Raw genomic sequence first — 13,376 nt, forward strand, 5'->3', positions numbered from 1 at the left:
TGGCACAAGGCTCGAGCAATCATTAAAGAAGCACGATGGCCCGCCCTCCTCGGACGTCGTGCTCCGGCCTCAGGCACTTGCATGGTTTCCTGATCCTCGTCATCATCCTCCTCCACCACCTCCTCTTCCTGCTCGTCACCTGCATCTTAAAAATCATTATCATCAGCCACTCTCACCGCAGGTGGGTCTTCCACTATCAGTTGCTGCTGCCTCATGATGGCTACGTTATGCAGCATGCAACACACAACAGTGAACTTACCGACAATCTCAGGGGAGTATTGCAAGTAGCCTCCGGAATGGTCCGGGCATTGGAAACGCTGTTTCAAGATGCCAATGGTCCTCTCTATGATGCTGTGTGTCGTAATGTGCGACATGTTATATTGATGGTCAGCTTCCGTCCGTGTTACGCGTAGGGGCGTCATGAGCCATGTGGTGAGGCCGTACCCTTTGTCTCCTGGTAGCCAGCTCTGCCCTTCTAGCTGCTGCTCAAACATGTCAGATATAACGCTGTCACGTAGAATGAACACATCGTGGGTGCTGCCAGGGTATCTTGCATCGACTGATGCGATGCGATGCGATGCATATTGTCACAGACGAGCTGCACATTAATGGAGTGGAAGCCTTTTCTATTCCTGAACTGCTTGGCATCCTCCACAGGTGCTCGCAAGGCGATGTGGGTACAATCAATGCAGCCCTGTACCTTTGGGAAGTCAGCAATCCTTGAGAACCCCACAGTCCTGTCATGGATTGCTTGGGCGGTCATTGGGAACTTGATGAAGTAATTCCTCTGCGCATACAGTGCAGCCGTGACCTGGCAAATGGAGACATGTATTCCATGTTGAAAGATGGCACACACATCTCCAGTTGCAGCTTGAAATGATCCCGAGACATAGAAGGAAAGTGCAGCTGTAACCTTCACTTCAACAGACAAAGCAGTCCTCCTGCCGCTTCTCGGCTGTAAGTCTGGTCTCAGCAACTCTCAGATCTCATGGACAACTTCTCTGCGGAAACACAGCCTTCTGACACAATCTGCATCACTCAGATCCAGGTACGAATGCCTGACTCAAATTACTGAGGTGGGTAAGGCCTCCTGCCCAGCAGCCTACAGCTCTGATGTTTCTGATGTGATGTGCTCTAATCAATTGTCTCCTACGTAGGACAATGATGCCAAACGCTCGCAAAAGGTGTGGCATTGATATTGCTGCACCCATACTTAAAGTTAAAATTAAACTTTCAAAGAAGGTCAAAGAAGGTGAAATGGCAGGAAAGCAGGCAGCACAGCAGAGTTTCGCAGTTCTGTCTCTCTCTCCCTCCAAGGTATGTATATGGACCACACCCATAGGTCTTTTGTCCTCTTCCCCCCTCCAGTCATGTAATTTCTTGCTCCCTCCTCCTCCACCACCATGACCACCCCCCACCCACCCTGTTGCAGTCTGTCCATGAGGTTGATTCCTGAAGCCAGCCTGTGTCTGCTTTGATATCGGCGGGCAGTTCCCTGCGTTCTCCCGTTCGTCCCCACCTATCCCTGGCCAAGTGGCCTCCCACACTGGCCGTCCCGCTGACTTCCCGGGCCGAGTTTTGATATGAAGGTAGGACTTAGTGTTATTTTTTATTTCTTCTTGAATGTTTTTGTGTCTTCTTGAATGCTTACTACTTGTTGTGCTTTGTTTAGTGCTTTGCAAGGTCCTCTCTGCTTCCCTTCCCGCCCCTATCTCTGGCCGAATGGTCTCCGATGTACCTGCTTGTGCTGATTTCTTAACTCTCCGCAAAGGTTTTCTGTGCGGACATAAGTGGCCACAAGTGGCCACATACGCTGGCCTAAGTTAATTTGGAGTAACTATTAGCTGTCCAAAGTGGCCTAAGTTGCCAAAACGGATGTAAGTGGCTGGTAACCTCCCCTTTTGAAAAAAAAACTAAACCAAAAAGATCCTAACTAACTCACTTACACTGGCGCAAATTGAATGTGCAAAATGGGGATTTTTAAGATACTCCAGAAAAATCAAGTTGCTCTAAAAAAAACAGAGCAACTCCTGGCCAATTTTGAGCCCATAGATACAATTAATTAGTCATCCACAATATACACCCAAGGAAGCGAAATTCAGGAGTGCCCCGTTTGGGGGTGGTAACTTTCGCTAGGCGGGACTTCCTGCACCTAGCGCAGAAGACCCGCCACACGACCTAAATTGGGGTCACCGTCCCTGACGAGAAGTGGAGCGCAATGTCGGGCACTACACTTCCTGTTGTGGCCGGTTCGGGGGCGCTATCCGGGCAAAAGTCGAAGCGCTACGCATCCTCTCCACCTAGCACAGATGCATTCCAAGGGGAGGGCACGCTGCGAGCTCTGCAGGGTTTCCAGGGAATGCAGGGTGCCGTGACCGCAGCCTGGCACCAAAATGGAGTGCTGCGCTGCACGATTGCAGCACGGACCCCGCTAGGCTGAACCGGTAAGCCGGAGGGCAGCGCAAAATGGCACCGCGCACATCCCCTTTAAATTTCGCCCTTCGAGCAGAGTGCAGCCTGGTTCGCGACCCGCAAGGCTGGTGCTGACATCGCTCACAGCAGCCTCACGGGGCGCTGCCCAATTTCTGCTGTGGGGCGAAAAGGGGTCGCCGCGCACAGCAATTATGTTATTGACGGAGGCGCAGCAACTCGGGGAGCTACCAGCGGGGCTGCGACGCTACTGGTTTCGCACCTCCACTATCTCCCGCGCAATTTGCCCCCCACCCGGGCGAAAACACTTTTACGCCCTGTTAGCACCCCCTGGAAGCACTAATGGGAGGTGCACAGCAGGGGAATTTTGCCCACTAAGTATTTCCAAGTCCCTTCATAGCCTTACCGCATCTTATTTTTATAACCTCCTCCAGCTTTATATATTCTCTCTTGGACCATCCAACCCAAAATTCTGGCCTTCTGTACTTCCCACTGTGTGTCCTAGTAGTAATGGCAGAAACTTCAGCTGCCTCAGTTTGAACTCTCTTTCTAAAGCCATCTACCTCTCCAACTTCAAAGCAACTGCTCAAACCCATATTTTTGACCATTAGTTTTCAGTCTCCTATCCTTACAAGGTGCAAAAATAAATATTTATAAAACTGCACATTTTATAAAGTTATTTCTTTGCCACTCTAAAAATGAAACAAAGCTGCAAATTTGTAGTAACAGATAAAATATGTGGAGAATTATACAACTGCGCTGATTTTGAGATGCCCTATATTGCTGGAGGGGACATCGTCTTGATGTTTGAACTGAAGTGTTGTCTTATTGGCGAGGAGCAAGGAGGCCTATAACAGAAGAGCTGGCATTAGAGTGGGTCAGTTGAGAAAGAGATCAATGTGGGGAGACCTGAGCCATCACAGCAGGCGGAGACCATGAGAAAAGATGCGTAGGGCGGTAAGGAGTGCTTGCAGAAGAGAGAAGGTGGCATCCAACAATGGAGCACTAGGGGGCTTGGGCTGTTAATGGGGTCAGGAAAGCAGTAGTATGGAAGGAGGGAAAAAACAATAAGTTAAATATTAAAAAAGTATATAGAGTGACACAAAAATGAAAAAGTTAGTTTATTTAATAGTACAAAAATAAGATGGTGAGAATTGGGAGAAAAAAAACTTCAGGGATTTGTTTCACAGAGCCACCTATTCCTATCTACAAAATCTTACTTCCTGTTGTCACTCTATTCATCACCCATTATGAATTGCTATGCTCACATTTATAATGGAAAATGCCTTTGTAATTCATCACCTATAATTACAATTTGACCACCACGGGGCTCTATATTATCTATTACCCCAACATGCTTTCTGAAAATTTTTGATTTATTATTTTCTTTCTCAGTAACTGTGAGAAACAATGGCAGGTGGGAAAAAAGATTAATTTTTAAAAGATCTGTGAGAACCCAGTGGCCAGGTTATGCAATCAGAGTGATGGGTTTACACAGGCAAGACCCATTATAACTGTGGACATAGGAAATTATAATGAAAAGATTTAGCACACGACACATGTTAAAACGTGGCAACCAGAAGTTAAGTTGTGCGGGCAGAAATTGCAGATGCAAGACTTTTAATAAGAGCAATATCGCAGGAGGTCAACTAGTAATGATTAAATATGCAACTAATAAAATGAACTCATACAAGACTGTTGGGAATGCCGATGAGTAATTGTTACCTTTGTTGAAGGGCTTCTAATTTTTCCAGTAATCCCAGATTGTTTGTTGCTTCAACTACATTCCTTGTCTTAACAGTCACAGCCATCAAGTCCTTAAAAGGAAAGAGCAAAAACTTATTTCAATATCTACACATACATTTTCTAACAAAATTAATTCTACTCTACTATTCTATAAGTGTTTGCCAATTTAGCATCAGTGACTGCACTTCAAAAGTAATCCATATAAATGCACACTCTTTCTAGAATTATTTTTGATACAATAAAAGTTAGTTTGTTTCTGAGAGAAAATGGAATGATTATCTTGATCATCTTTGTAAGACACAAAGCATAGCACATCAACACAGAGATATCAATATAAAACTTAGTTAGCTTATCAGTAGTGAAGATTGGAAAGTACCTTGAAATTTAAATCAATCTCATCAAATCGTTTAGCATCTTGAGAAAGTTGATTCCTAATGTCCTCAGAACCAGTGAAAATACTCTGCAAGTGAGCCCATGTTCGCTGCACTTCCATCCAAATAGAGATGACTAAATCACTAATCATTAGTTTTTTTTGCCAACTTCTGACATCCACCAAGAAATATTCCACATATTTGCTCATCAAAATGTTTTGCAGCTGAACCTATAAATCTCAGTAAGGAACACAAGGGTCAGAATTTTTGCTTCATGTAACAAATAGTAGTGGTAATAAGCTACAAACATGTGCATTAAGAATTTTTCAATTATTACCTTTAACATGTTGCGGTTAGAAGCTTTGCAAAAAAGCTTCAGTGGATTATAAATGCAGTTCAAAAAGAATTAATTGCAATTGTTTTGGTGTTACCTGGCAGATGACCATTTTATGCACATATTACCATGAGTAAAGCGGTTATAGAACCACGCCAGCCATACATGTTTACTGCAAATGAAAGTATATGTCTTCATGTGCTGAGCACATGAGGCTGGGGGCCGTGAATAAAAACGGATTAAAAATAAGTATAATTTAGATTTTTAAGAAGTTGGAAGCATATTGCAGTGGGAAGAGGATCTGTTTTTTCATGTAATTACATTTGGAACCCCACAAACTTATTAAACCAAACTGACTCAACGCATCATAGAATTACATAAAATGTACAGCACAGAAACGGGCCATTCAGCCCAACTGGTCTATTCTGGTGTTAATGCTTCACATGAGTCTCCTCCACCAATTCATCTAAACCTATCAGCATATCTTTCTAATCCTTTCTCTCTCATGTGCTTATCTGGTTTCTCCATAACTGTATCTATGCCATCCACCTCAACTACTCCATGTGGTAGCATGTTCCACATTTTAACCACTCTCTGGTTAAAGAAGCTTCTCCTGCATTTCTTATTGGATTTATTAGTGACTACCTTATATTTATGTCCCCTAATTCTGGTGTCCCCCACAGGTAGAAACATCTTCTCTACATCTATCCTATCAAACCCCTTTTAAAGATCTCCATAAATTGCAGCTCTAAGCTGTATTGTATTAACAAGATATTAAAAAAAACTACATTTGGTACACATATTGTGTGTGTAAAGAGGTGAGGAAAATTACCACTGATTTTTATTCTAAACTGTTACAATAAGTAAAGAAAATCAAGATTAAGAAAAGGACATACAGTCCATTAAACCTACTCCATCCTGAGTCCATGAATTATTATTCCATCATGGGCTTCTCTTCCACTTCACTAGTTGGCCCCCTAATTTAGGGAACAATCATTTCCACCCATGATCTACGCTTACTAAAATACTAAAGTGTTGCTAATATCTCAATATAGTTTCTTAACTGACATTGATTTAGCTGCTTGTTAACCTCGAATCAACTAGCTTCATTGGGAAATTGTTCCACTAAATATTATAATGTAGGAATTTTTAAATAATGTTTAACCTTGCTCAAGACTTGTAAATTTTGCATTTGTGTCTTCTGGTCCTTTTATTTCCATCACATCTATTGCTCTCGTTAGCTGTACCACATTTCTCAGTCTTATTTTCTGCAGCAAAAATAAATGTTGTCGCTTGAATCTTTCTTCATTACTTAGGGGTAGACTTTCACCTTCATCTTCAGCGGTTTTGTTGGCAGTACAGCTGTTTTTTGATAAGAAACCGCCCGGCGAAAATTTCCCCCTTATTTTTTAAAGACTTCCACCCACATTTCCAAAAGACCGCCAGGGAGCAACCACCCAAGAAAACCGCGAGGATCTAAGTTTGGCCTCAACGGGAGCCCATACACACTGCCGAGGAAACCGCCCATGAAAAACTGCCTGAAACAAGGTGGTAGGTGAGTACCCTGCAAAAAAAGGTAAGTTAGAGGTTTTTTTTATTATTTTTAAAATTCTAAAATGGCAATTACCTTAAAAACTGTCTTGAGAATGTTTTATAACTTTTTATTGTTTTTTAAGTAAAAAAAAGTATTTTTAAGTTTTCCCCCAGCCTCAGACTAAATTTTAAATACTTACCATCCATTGCGGTAAGAACCGCCCGTTTTCCCTAGTTTCAGCTTTAACCACCGAGAAGCCGCCAAGAATCCTGGTGCAAGATCCATTTTCTCGCTGGGCGGTATTTCTTACCTTTATTATGGAAATTTTCACCAGCGTTAGTTGCAGAACCTTAGCGGTGCTTCTGGGCGGCAATCAGGCGGTGAGAGGCTTTAGGGAAAGTCCAGCCCAGAGTCCCTTAAAGCCTGGAATCATCCTGACCACTTTTCTCTGAATTTTTTCAAATGTATACACATATATTTTTTTTTAAGTATTCGTTACCCTATATTTATCCACATTAACCATCTGCCATATCTCACCCCATCAACATAATTGGTTCAAATCTTCCTGAAGATAGTTAAGCTCCTTTCTATTCATTATTTTTTTCTTCTTACTTGCCCACAGAGCTGTGTATCAATGGCAAATCTATTATCATCATCATAGGCACTCCCTCGAAATCAAGGAAGACTTGCTTCCATTCTAAAAGTGAATTCTGAGGTGGACTATACAGTCCAATACGGAAATTACAGCCTCTGTAGCAGGTGGGGCAGACAGTGGTTGAAGGAAAGGGTGGAATGGGAGCCTGGTTTGTCGCATGCTCCTTCCGCTGTCTGCGATTGGGTTCTGCATGCTCTCAGTGACGAGACTTGAGGTGCTCAGCGCCCTCCTGGATGCTCTTCCTCCACTTTGGGCATTCATGGGCCAGAGATTCCCAGGTGCTGGTGGATATGTTACACTTTATCAAGGAGGCTTTGAGGGTGTCTTTGAAGTATTTTTTCTGCCCACCTGGGGCTCGCTTGCCGTGCAGGAGTTCCGAGTAGAGCACTTACTTAGGGAGTCTCGTGTCAGACATGCAGACAATGTGGCCCACCCAACGGAGTTGGTCGAGTGTAATCTAACAATACTACTACAGACACCCTGTTCCATGTTATTCATCCATACTGTAGAACAGACCCCTACAGAGCATCAACTGGTTACTTTTTCCCAGGCAGGACATTATTCATTTAACGTCATCTTCTGCTGCCTAGCCAGTTCTCAATCAATCAATCTAAACAATCTGACAACTATTCCTTACTGTCATCACAGGAAGAATGTGTCCAGTGCCTTTTGAAAATCAAAGTAAACTACATCTATTGGATTATCCTCAGCCATGATATAATTACCTCTCAAAAAAATTCCAGTAGGTTTGTATGGTATGACCCAATATTTCATTAAATTTCTTATGGAATACTAAGGAAATAGCCATACAATTGCACATTCAGCATTACTTCACCTGAACATATGAGTTCTCAAGTTGGCTGTCAACTGAAGGGTAATAGTTTAATATACTTGAAGAAAACCTGACCCACAGGAAAAGAGAAAGTTCGACTTCTTTAATGTAATTCTTTTTTAAAAAGCATATTTGCACATTTTTGAAGTGCTATGGACTTTCCTATAATCACAACAACATGCATGTTCGTTAATGTCATTAGCTGTATAAAGAATCTACCAAAAAAAGCATAAATGCACCTTTATATCAAATAATTGAAAGCATTGAATGTTTATGGCCTAGATCTCATACTATAATTACCTTCTTCACATCACCCAACTTTTTAACATCTAATTTTTCAAAAAATAACTACTTTACCTGCCTTGAACATAAATCAATTACATTCTTTCTACCAATATACTTTCATCTTACAAACAATTATAAAATATATGACTGTTAATAAAGGTACTACCAGTTCATATCACCACATGAGGTTTAAGGATCAACAAACTCATACAAAAGTTCACTCAGGATCAACAGAACAAACAGCAATGGGTTTACCTGTGAAAAATGTATTTTTTAATTAGAACATATTGGTAGTGACTATACCTATAAATCCCCAGGAAAAAGCTGCTTTGAACCCTTTAACTGGGCCCTGACAAGTATTTGAAATCTGCCCCAAAAATGTGGCTAAAACTATTTTAAAATTGTACAGAAAATGAAAGAATGAATCCATAGAGAAATGCAGAATTTTTTTCTGATAAATAAGTTAACTGTAAATCAGCACCTGATTATCTTCCAGTGTTTCAATAAGAGTCTCATCAGATTTGAGCAAAGGAATTCCTGTACTGTAGTGCTTTTCGTATGAAAACTCCATCACACTCCATATTTGATTAATCTCTGCCAGCACCTGAAATAGAAGCAAGTTTTTCACTCTTTAGTTTGTATGCACTTGCCAAAGAGTTGTGATAAATGATATAAAAATACTTGTTTTACCTTTTCTATTGCCATTTCCTTTACTGCTTTGTCCACGATGTTTTTTACTTCCTCTTCTACTCTGTACAGCTGCAGAGCTAACAAGTCCCCCAGGGTGGTGTCTGCATCCATGACAAAGCTGACCTGTCAGAATAAAATACAGGCTGAGATTGTTTTAGGAAGAAAAATTAAGCCTGCTTTTAGGAAGCAAAAATAAATCAACATTACACAGACGGCAAAAAATCTGGTGACTTACCCCTGTTGCATTCATTAATTGCTGCCAGTGCCTTACTCTGACTGCAGGATTCTGCAACTCAGTAACAGCCCGAAGCGAAGTCAGCATATTTTTAACAGTAGACGCTAATCCAATATAGACATGCCAAACTCGAACCTCCTTATCAAGAGTTTTCATCTCCTATTAGAAAAAGCAAAGCTTTTAAAACTACAGCGTTGTGCATATGCCAGGCAATCAGTTTACATTCAGATCATTCATACCTTTGCAAATCTTCGCAGTTCCATATCCATTTGTTCTACATTTATTTGTTTCCACTGTGTTTTGGTCCAATCATCAATGCTAGTCTAGAACAAAAACAATTGAAAAAAATATATTACTCTTTGAAACATGCCAAATTACCAAAAATCTGGCAACAACTATAATACACACAAACACACACCAGGTCTTTATCAAACTCTGGTACAATTACATGGTGATGGAACTTTTATTATCACTGGTACCACATTCAATTGCTTTACAACCGTAGAACCATAATTACAGCAATCCTTATATGAAAGCAACAGGAGTGGCATATCACTCACTCATTTTCAGCATGATAGTATATCCCCTAAAATGGCAACCAAGTAAGTTTTTGAATGAAAGCCATTGTTATATGAACTAGATACTGTGATCTCACAGATGTCTCCTCATGGTTTCGCTAATCTTCCAAAAGGCAGACTGATTGACACTTTAGTGAAATGAGGCCGAATTGAAATCAATACACTGGTTTGTTTCACAATTAATTGTTAAGTGAACAGAGTAACAACTATGGTAAATCTCATTGTACTTCGACTTACTTGAAGTATCACTCCTTGCAACAAAGAAAATAATAAAGGTTGTTACACTGTCCCTGTTAGTAGGAAATCATAACTTTTCTAACCAAGTTCCTCTAGGTACAAATAAATGGTCATTCCAATCTCCATTGGTATTTGTTTTTTTTTTAAATGAACTTCCATAGTCTCCAGCAACCGTTAATGTTGAGAAGAAAATTTGACTTAAAAATAACAAAATAACATGCAAAATGGTCAGAAATTGTGAACCTCATCGACAATTGCTAGGACTGTGAACTGATCCCACATAAGCCTCTAAGCAAAGCAGTAAAGAGATACTACCAACTTAATAAACTATTTAGAGAATATATTTATTCACTTCATTAACCTTTGCTCTGAATTCAGGTTAAAGATTTCAACCTACCTGAACAAAGAAAACCATGTCCCAGACAGATTTCAATAGAACAATATCTGAACAGCATTGCTTCAACTGTTTATAATCTGATACATTCACTTCAAATAGCTCAGCTGTTTCCTGAAGACTGTGCATCTCTGCTTCTATCTTGATGATATGCCAATGTGTCTACAAGATAAGAGAAAATTGGATTGCACCAGAAAAATGGCTATAAGAATGAATACATTGCAAAAAGTTGTCAATAAAATACAGTAGACATGACAAATGTGCTCTCACCTTGTCTAAAAGTGTATATGGATTGCGTGTATTAAACCTAAAAATGGCTTCATTCCTAAATTGTTCTCTGAACTTGCATTGGTTTTCCTGAAAAAGCAACAGAACAACCAATGATATTCCTTTTATCAAGCACTGCAAGTGCCTTTGAAATAAAGCACATAACTCTTTCACTACACTTATCACTTAACTTTTCCATCATTTAGTTTCAAATGAAGTATTGATGGATCAGAGTGAATGTGCACATTGCTGTTGTGGGAGAAGAAATTAGTATTATAGGACTCAAGTTTCGGACCCCCGCTAGAATGGCGCACATCGGAGAGGCCTGCCTAATTTGTAGAACATAAATTGCGGCGAATACTTACCTCGCGATTCTCCGATATCTATAGGCCCGTTTCCAGCTCAGCGTGGCGCAGCAGGAGTTGCTTGGAGCGGAGCTACAGCCCTGTGCCAGAAACAGTGCCGGCAGCTGCGCCTGTGCGCAGTGGGGGCTGCGCGCGTGCGCAGTAGCTCCTGGCCCTCCCAGCGCGTCCTGTCTCCGGGCGACGACCCTATCCCTGGCCAAAGAGCTGTCGCCCCTTATCCCGGGCCGAGTGGCCTGACAGCCCTTACCTCGTCGGCGGCGGGCCCGCCTGCCCAGCATCTCACTGGGTGCGGGGCCCCCCGTAGTCCGCAGCAGCGGCCCGGCATCTTCTGGGTGCGGGCCCAGCTTGAAGTGGCATCGGCAGCAGCAGCGGGGCCCGCCCGAAGTCCTGGGCGGCGGCAGGTCCCGCCTGACCAGCATCTCCTAGGGAGGCTCATCCCAGCACACTGTTGGAGGGCTCCCGGTGCTGCAGTAGGTGAGTAGATACTTAATTTTTTATTTATTGATTGATTTTTTATTATTTTTTTAATTTTTAATTTTTTAATTTTTTTTGATTGATTTATTGGTTGATTTGTTGATTTATTTATTATTTATTATTGATGATGACCTTTTATTTGTAAAAGTGAAGTGTTTAATGCTTTGTAAACTTCCCTCCCCCACCCCAACCCCCCATCTCTCGTTCCCTACGCCTAATTTCTAAAATGTCGGCAACATTTTTCTGAGCGTACAAAAACCTACACTTACTCCATCCTAAGTTAGTTTGGGGTAAGTTTTCGCTGCCTGAACTTGCAAAACAGGCGTCAGTGGCTGGACACATCCCCTTTTGAAAAAAAAAAATCTATTCTAAAATGAAACTATTCTAACTCACTAGAACTGGAACAAACTAAATGCCAAGAATTGAAATTTCTAAGGTGCTCCATTCTAAACTAGTTGCTCCAAAAAAATAGGAGCAACTCAGGCCGAAACTTGAGCCCATACTTCCCAATGTTAATTAATTATATACAATTGCTATTGTCCATTCCCTTTCCCTTTTCCTTTCTCTCCTCCATCTTCTATTTCTTCTCCTGCGGAGCTTGGTGTCCAGTCGTCTTGGTTAACCATTGCCACTGGACCAAGACCTAGCTCCATCAAGCCTGTGTGGTGGCTGGTGTGCAATGGCCACCCTATGTTAAAAGAATCCACACTCAGGCATCTTCCACCCTTTAACATGTAGTTTGGGACCTGGAATATTAGGTCCTTCATTGAAACATCTGTAAACTCATCCCTTTTTAGTGTGGAAGCAGGTTATGCTCGATACGAGGGACTGTATAGAAGTTATGGCTAAGCATAACTTGAAGCAAAAGAATTTGGCAGGTTGTCAGGTCAAAGTTTAATGACAAGAAGACTGTGAACAAGATTCATTTCTAGCATTATGGAGGCAGAAGATCAGGATCTCTAAATCAGATGACCCCAATACCCATTGAGAGTGATTGGATGAATTCTTTCACTATTAGTCTGTAAAAAGAGAATGTAAAAACATATATATTTAAACAGTATATAAATAAATCATCATCATCGTAGGCGGTTCCTCGTATCAAGGATGACTTGCTTCCACGCCAAAAAGGAATGAGTTCAAAGGTGTTTCAATGAAGGACCTAATATTCCAGATCCCAAACTACATGTTGAAGGGTGGAAGATGCCTGTGCACGGATTTTTTTAACGTCTGGTGGCCGTTGCACACCAGCCACCACACAGGCTTGACAGAGCTAGGTTTTGGTCTAGTGGCAAGAGTTAACCAAGACGACTGGAGACCAGCTCTGTTGCTCGGATCTAGTGCACACACATATTGCAGTATGGGCAGGTCCGTGCTGCCCTTGGGCCCTCGCCTCTTCTGGGCCCTGAAATCACGTCTCTCCTGGACCCTGAACTCACGCCTCTCCTGAGCCCCGGTCACGTTGCTCCATGATCACTCGCCATTCCTGCGCCCCAACAGGAGCAGCATGGAGGCCCGACCCGGCAGCCACGACCTGCAAGGACCATCAGCAGGTCGATGCCTTCAAAGGAGCAATGCGAAGGCATACCACTTCAAGGAACAGTGCGAGCCGGTTCAGGAGAGCGATGTCTGTGAAGAGGGCGACTGGATTGGACGTCACCAAGGTCCAGGTCTCTGATTGGAGCGTGGGCAGGTACATCAGGAGCAGCAATGTCGGGGCGCAGGAGCATAAATAAATGCCCTCCAAGCAAGTACTGTTTAGCACTTTCCCTTCCTGTTTGTCACAGTTTTCTGCCATGCCTGGGTATCACTTCAACTGTACCATTAGACTTGACTTTAATCCTCCCTACACTAGGTGGCACTGTTTTTCCTCCAAGCTCCCAGTCTGTTTCTCTCAAACTTTATTTTTTTAATGGCCTAGAAATCCCAGTCGGCTAAAAAAGGGAAAAATG

At 42.1% G+C, this 13,376-nt stretch overlaps 1 protein-coding gene across 1 annotated transcript in view; it reads right to left on the bottom strand.

Annotated features, from left to right (window-relative positions):
* The window catches only part of dnah9l (dynein, axonemal, heavy polypeptide 9 like), a 668,659-nt gene that overhangs the window by 472,332 nt on the left and 182,951 nt on the right, over nucleotides 1–13,376 (bottom strand). Inside the window, exons 20-27 of the mRNA XM_070873660.1 lie at nucleotides 10,592–10,678; nucleotides 10,325–10,483; nucleotides 9,352–9,435; nucleotides 9,113–9,271; nucleotides 8,878–9,000; nucleotides 8,669–8,791; nucleotides 4,553–4,777; nucleotides 4,156–4,247 (exon numbers count right to left, since the gene is read on the bottom strand). Coding sequence (XP_070729761.1) covers nucleotides 4,156–4,247; nucleotides 4,553–4,777; nucleotides 8,669–8,791; nucleotides 8,878–9,000; nucleotides 9,113–9,271; nucleotides 9,352–9,435; nucleotides 10,325–10,483; nucleotides 10,592–10,678 — 1,052 coding nt within the window. The remainder of the gene's footprint in view (nucleotides 1–4,155; nucleotides 4,248–4,552; nucleotides 4,778–8,668; nucleotides 8,792–8,877; nucleotides 9,001–9,112; nucleotides 9,272–9,351; nucleotides 9,436–10,324; nucleotides 10,484–10,591; nucleotides 10,679–13,376) is intronic.

Source organism: Pristiophorus japonicus, chromosome 3 (genome assembly GCF_044704955.1).
Source record: "Pristiophorus japonicus isolate sPriJap1 chromosome 3, sPriJap1.hap1, whole genome shotgun sequence".
Taxonomy (NCBI): domain Eukaryota; kingdom Metazoa; phylum Chordata; class Chondrichthyes; family Pristiophoridae; genus Pristiophorus; species Pristiophorus japonicus.